The sequence below is a fragment of the Pezoporus wallicus genome, unplaced genomic scaffold (assembly GCF_028554395.1).
Source record: "Pezoporus wallicus isolate ANWC-B61680 ecotype Strahan unplaced genomic scaffold, APGP_CSIRO_Pwel_v1 contig_3486, whole genome shotgun sequence".
NCBI classification, from domain to species: domain Eukaryota; kingdom Metazoa; phylum Chordata; class Aves; order Psittaciformes; family Psittacidae; genus Pezoporus; species Pezoporus wallicus.
The window spans coordinates 3,343,784-3,350,132 of NW_026642292.1; the positions used below are offsets into that span (position 1 = coordinate 3,343,784).

The 6,349-nt window shown below is 55.3% G+C and overlaps 1 protein-coding gene across 1 annotated transcript; it reads left to right on the forward strand.

Moving 5' to 3' along the window:
* The first annotated feature begins 253 nt into the window (after nt 1-253).
* NGB (neuroglobin) lies at nt 254-5,979 on the forward strand. The gene is made up of 4 exons (XM_057428597.1): nt 254-468; nt 1,819-1,930; nt 3,442-3,561; nt 4,654-5,979. Exons 1-4 carry the CDS (start codon nt 362-364, stop codon nt 4,798-4,800), a joined length of 486 nt encoding a protein of 161 aa, XP_057284580.1. The 5' UTR covers nt 254-361; the 3' UTR covers nt 4,801-5,979.
* Nucleotides 5,980-6,349: the final 370 nt, after the last annotated feature.

The window sequence follows — 6,349 nt, forward strand, 5'->3', positions numbered from 1 at the left end:
ACGAGCTGAACTTTCTGCTCCTCAGCTGCGAGCCCGGGGCGCGTTGGGGACTGTAATTTCCCTTTTTCCTTCCCTTCCTTCCCCTACCTTCCCCTCAGTGGGAAATGTAAAGTGAGCTCTTCCTTGCCGAAGAGGTGGCCGGGGAAGCCGCGGGTGGAGGAGAGGGGCACCGGGAAGCTGCGGTGCCGGCAGCCCGCCCGGGGCAGGGCAGGGGGGGCGGGAGGAGTGCGGATGAGGGACCCCCAGGTGAGCACGGCGGGGCCTCCCCGGGGCTGCGAGGGGCGGGCGGCTGCCGGTGCCAGCGGCGCCGGTGCCAGCGCCTCGCCTCGGGCAGCGAGGGGCAGGTTCCCCCGCCCCTGCCATGGAGAGCGGGATGCCGCTGTCTGGCAGGCAGCGAGCGCTGATCAGGGAGAGCTGGCAGCGTGTGAGCGGCAGCCCCGAGCAGCACGGCCTCGTCCTCTTCACCAGGTGAGCGCCGGGAGGGGATGCGGCCACCGGCGCCCCGGCACTGGCTTTCCCCCGGACCCACCCGGGGGCAAGGGGGGGTGAATGGGCTCCGCTTCTCGGAGAGGAACGCTTCTCGGCGATGGCTGCCGGGCTGCCTTACCCGTCTGCTCCCCCCTCCGTGGTCCGCGGGGAGCAGCGCGGGGATGAAACCCCTCACCGCGAAGCCGCGGCTGTTGTGGGGCAGCGGCGGGGGGACACCATCCTGTTCCCACCCTAAGCGGAGACAACTTTGTCCCGGGGAAAAGGAGGGAGAGGGCAGGGGGCAGTTTTTGTGTGCTCCTGCCCGCTGACAGCCCGCCTTGTCACTGTTACTTCTGCTGCCTGGACAGCTGCCTGTGCGCCCAGCCTCGGGGAGCGTGTGGAAGGGACCCCCCAGTGCCCCGACACTGCCCCAGGCACTGGCCTGCCTGCTGGGAGTGAGTCAGTCTCGGGGCAGAGGAAATGATGTGCCTGGGAACGGCTGAAACCCAACTCCTTGCCTCCCCTAAGCAGATTAGTCTCTTGATTATGGGAAGATGAAAAGGAAAAATCTATGAAAAGCCATTTAAAAAGAGAGCTGAGGACCAGCTTCTGGAGGAGGACGTAGCAGGTGGGAGCCAAACCTGACAGAGCAGGGCTGTGAGCAGAGACAGTACTTCTTGGGAGTTTCAGTGAGGGGGAGAGGGGTGCAGTAGTTTAATGTGCAGGATGGGGAGAAGAGAGACTGTCTTGCCTGAATTCTCTTTGGACTCCGTGGAAAGCATCAGCCTGTTACTTCTTCTTGGGTGGCTGCTCCTAGACCCATATCTGCCTGGTATACACTGGCAGGGAAGATGGGGAAACTGGGAGCTGGTGATGATGGGGGAGAGTGGGGTGTTAGCTGAGTTTGTACATGCACCCCCTTGCTCAAGTAGGAAATCTGGCTGATGGAGCTTGCAGATCCTCCCAGATTTGGGACCTTTGGGGCTCAAGGGGGTCATGAAGTAGGAATGGGAATTGTTGGGACAACAAACAAAACTTTGGGGGTGAGGGCCAGTCTGGGAGGAGCTCCAGTGTGCTGGGACTGTTCCTCAAGTGCCATAAACACATAATCTGAGAACTGGGACGGTGGGCTAGGGAAATAGAGACTTTTTGGCTCTAAGTAACCTGGATCGCTCCAAACTAAGACTTCAGAACTTCTGTGTCCTTTTCAGCTGGGGAGTGAGCAGTAAGTGGGAAGGGAGGCAGAGGGGGGCTGAGAGCATGCTTCTGGTGGGGTTGTTCCTGGTGTGAGCACAACTTTAACTAAAGCTGACAAGTGAGGCAATGGGGGTTTCTCTCTTGCTGTTGCAGGTTGTTTGACTTGGACCCTGACCTGTTGCCCCTTTTCCAGTACAACTGCAAGCAGTTTGCCAGCCCTCAGGAGTGCCTCTCTGCCCCTGAGTTCCTGGATCACATCAGGAAGGTGAGAGAGGGGCTGTGGCGTGGCTGGAAAGCAGCCTCCTTGGAGGAGGAAGCCCTTAAGCAATGGTTTGGGACTGTGGTGTGTCTGACTGGGGTACGCATGGGAAGTCTCCTCCTGAGATGGTAACTGCAAGGGCTTACTCATGCTATCAGAAGGTATAATTGCCAGGCCAAAGTGCCCTACCACAGTGGGGACAGGATGAGGATGTGGGTTGTGGTGAGTAAGAAGCACCATGCTGATTTCCATGACCTCATCTGAGAGTGGATTGCCTCTTGTGAAAGTTGGAAGCCCCCTTCTTCTACCACGGAAGTGCCCCAGTGAGCTCACGTCTGTCCAGACAAGGACTGAGCCTCTGCTTGGTCACATGCTGAGCAGGAGGTGGCGCAGAGCTGGGCAGTGGGCCCAGCTCCCATGGACCCACTGGTGTGAAGAGGCTGTCGGTGTGGCTGCAGAGCCATAAGGCCCACAGCATCTCTTGGATAGCCGCTGGGAGAGGAGCAATGCTGATGGCGCGTGGAGGAGCTCATGCATGGGCAGAATTACTCCCAGTGCAGCAGAGACCCTCTGCTGAGCCCTGAAGAGCAGCCACAGCCTTCACTCTCAGAAGACTTTATAAGCTGTCTTTAAAACTCCACCTCCAAACCAGTTTGGTGCCTCACTTGCCTGTCCATTCCTTATAAGAGGCTATTTCAGGACCACGCACCTCTGATAGCTGCAAGCTTGTTGTCATTTTCTAGTCTCTGTGTACCAGCAAAGTTAAGTCTGTTTTTATTGTTTTGAGCTGAAATAGGTCTTTGCTCTTGTTGGAGATAATTTCACAGCTGAAATTATAGAACACAATTCTATCACCTCTTGGCTTTGCCGAGCCAACCATGCCTGGCTTTAATCTCTTTTTCTAATTCAGTGTATCTGTTCCCTTCATCCCTTATTAACCCTTCTCTTTCCTGTTTCCATTTGACTCTTTATGCTTCTGGGAAATGATTGTGGTACATGCTTTACCAGACCAGGTCTTTTGGCTGAACTATCAACCCCATCTCCTCAAAATACCTGGGCTGATCTTAGAATTGGAGTTACCTTATTCACAATTACCATCTTGGCAACACCTAGTTGGAAATTCTAGTCCTGGCAACTTCTAGGGCTCCCCTGCAGCTGTCTTGAGGTCCTAAGAGCTGTAATGACTGCATCTGCATTAGCTTTTAGCCCATAATTGCTCTGCTGTAGGGTTGTTTACCCCCTCTGGAACAGGGAGGCCAGCAGTGCTGCTTGCTATGACACCTCTGGCAGTGTCCTTTGGCAGGATGTGGTGTGTGCTGCTGCCAGCATGTCTCACTGATGTGACACATGGATTGCAGTAGAACAAAGGAAAGCTCAGAGGGCATCTTCTGGCCTGGGAGGTGGTCATGCTGAGAAGGGTGAAGTAGAGGGGTCAGACTCTGTTCCTCTGGGAGGGCAGCAGAAACTTGCTGTTAATGCCTTAACGCTGTTGATGTTTTGCCTCTCTGCTCCTGCAGGTGATGCTGGTGATCGACGCTGCTGTGAGCCACCTGGAGAACTTGTCCCGCCTGGAAGAGTACCTCTGCAACCTCGGCAAGAAGCACCAGGCAGTCGGTGTGAAGGTCGAGTCTTTCTCGGTGAGGAGTCCTCTCTTACCCTACTATGGCTGTGTGTGTGCAGCCCTGCCTGCAGCCCTCAGCTATCCCCATCCCGCTGCACCCACTGCATGTATTCAGCTGGTTGGAGCAAAAGCTGATGGCTCAGGGAAGTCCCCAAGCTGCTGATACCTGCCGAGTGATGTTGGCTCTATCAGGGAAACCCTTTAGCTATGCTCGTTTTCTGCCCTCCCCAGTAAGCCCAGGGATAATGGACAAACAGGAGCAAGGCATTCAACCTGCTTGAAGAGGACCATGATCTGGGGGACTGCACGATCAGCCTTTGCTCTGGGTCCTGCATCACTACATCACATGCTCTAGGCAAACCTCACAGCACCTGGGAAAAGGAGCATCCAAGCCCCTCTGTATCTGTGCTGGAGTGGGGTTCCTGCACCTCAGCCCCTGTTTTCTCCATGGCAGTAAGACAGGATCATCCTCCGTGTTATACCCTTGCTTACTCCTCTCCTGCCATCAAGCATGGACAGAAGTGCTGGATAACCCAGCAGAAAAGGGCAGGTTGAAGGAAAGGTTTCTAACTAGTCCATGGCTCCCTCCTGTCACTGCTAGCTTTGGCCCTTTTCAGAGGGAGCAGGGCCCCCTTTGCTTGAGGTGGTGACTCCCACCAGTCCTGTGCTCAGAGTGCCAGTGCTCTTGGATGGAGTTGCTTGCAGCTCCCTGTGGAGCAGCCTAAGAGGTGGTGAGGCAGACCTTGAGCATCCAGCCTGGGGTCTGACCAACTCCTCTGGCATCAGGGCATTGCCCAGCTCTGCTGATTGCTGCTATGCCGGAGCATTGGTCTGGCTTCCTCTATCCGGCGATGATGGACGTGTACTTCTCCCCTGGTGTTACAAGTGTGGTCAGCCCTTGCTCCCTGCCTGCACCCCCTGCTCACCCAGGGTGCAGGGTGAGGGCCAGCACAGGGTAGTAGAAGGGGAGTGGTGTGGCTTTGCCCCACTGTTGGAGGAGGAGCAGCTACCCTGCAGTGGGAGAAGTCCAAGAAGGTGGTGAAGTGAGAGAAGGGGCTGCGCATTGTCCCCTGGTGCTGAGCTTGACATTTCCCTGTTTGTTTTGCAGACTGTTGGTGAGTCCTTGCTGTACATGCTGGAGAAATGCCTCGGCACTGCCTTCAGCCCAGATGTGCAGGAGGCCTGGAGCAAACTCTATGGTGCTGTGGTGAAAGCCATGCAGCGTGGCTGGGACACCCTTCCAGAAGGTGACTAGATCCTGCCAGGCACCCCCACCCCTGACCACACAGCAGTCCTGGGCAGGGGGAGTACTCGCACCATGCTCTTTGCCTCTCTCCACCTCTGTCTTTCTCTGTGCACCAGCCCAGCGTCATCTTCTCCAGTCATGCATGGTTTGGGGCTCTCCCAGTGATTCCACCTTGCTTTGACACAATCGCATCTCTGCCTTTGCTAAGCGCTGGCAGGGTATGTCTCTGCAGTGAAGCCTAGGAGAGCCACAGTACAGGTATGCTGCCCTGCCCCAGGTTCCTTCAGGCTAGCTGGAGCACCCATGTACCTACTCTGGTTTTTAGCTGGCTCATCTTCCCTCTGCTTGCTGCCCACCCTAGTTAGATGACAGCTAGCATAGGCCTCTCAGGCTTATTTGCCCAAGATCCTATTTGCTCAAGACTGTTCACTCCTCCTGAGCTGCTGTGCCCCATTCAATTGTGGCAATGGTGGATTTGGCTCCCTGCAGGGGCAGAGGCAGCAGAGGTGAGACCTGGCCATGCCGTATGGCTGTCCTCTCCAAACCATGTGGGGACTTTTTCTCCCTCTCCTTTCACCAACACATCAGTACCAGATAGTTAATCATCTCTTGTTTTGCCTCTCCCCTGGATGAGATCCGTGGCTTTTCCTTGTGTCAGGTTGGCCACAACGCAGTGTATTTCCTAGGGATGCTTTGGGCAGCAGAGTCATGTTAATCACAAGGTGAGGCTGCTTTTAGCAGGTCTGGGCTGCCAGCTGAAAGGCTTCGTGTTGGTTTGGTTGGTGGTTTAACCCCCGAGCCAGCTGAAATGCAGCAGCAGCAGTGGCTCTTTACTGCTTTGTGTTAAGGAGGGTAAAGTAAATACAAGGAAAAGATGTCTTAAAATAAAAACGAAGGTTGTAATCATGTCATGGCAACAGCTTCCAGAAATCATTCCTGGCTCTTAGCCAGAGGAAGCATAGCTGGAATTTCTCTGTTGATGCTGTCAGGACCTGGAGCACTTCCCAGCTGCACACAATGCCCATCTGCGGAGCTCCTTGCCCTTTAGTAAACCCTACCGGCCATACTTCAGACACAGCTGATTCAGAGCAAAGGGAGGCACCCAATTAGCTGTGTGCAGCAGGATGGAAATGAAAAGACAGCACCTGCCAGAAGAAATCACAGAAAATAGCTGAAAGGCAGCACCTGAGGTCTGGGGGGGGGGGGGGGCAGAGCTGAACTTGAGCACTTTGAAGAATTGTTCATCTTCGTGGGGAAGTAGCTGAGGGACAGGCAGAACCATGTTTCCAGCCGTTACTTGCCCCAGGGCAAGGACATGGAGCAAGTGTTCAGTTATTGTTCAGGCAGTGCCATTTTTGCTGCTACTTCAGGGCAGGAGGAGCATGGCACTGAGGGCTGAGGTGGTTCTGTTCTAGAGATGGGTTCCTCCTATGTTCAACACCTTCCAGAAGAGCAGTGGCTGGGGGGAGGCACTAGGTGTGACGGAATGGTATGGGGCAGGAGGGTTTGGGAATAGGGATATCCTCTGTGTAACACTGTACTGGGGCAACAGCCTTCA

Bases quoted from the DNA above. Each gene is read 5' to 3' on its own strand.
- NGB (XM_057428597.1), top strand. From the start codon at position 362: ATGGAGAGCGGGATGCCGCTGTCTGGCAGGCAGCGAGCGCTGATCAGG. The intron at 1,931-3,441 runs GTGAGAGAGGGG...CTGCTCCTGCAG, and splicing joins TCCTGGATCACATCAGGAAG to GTGATGCTGGTGATCGACGC. The intron at 3,562-4,653 runs GTGAGGAGTCCT...TTTGTTTTGCAG, and splicing joins TGAAGGTCGAGTCTTTCTCG to ACTGTTGGTGAGTCCTTGCT.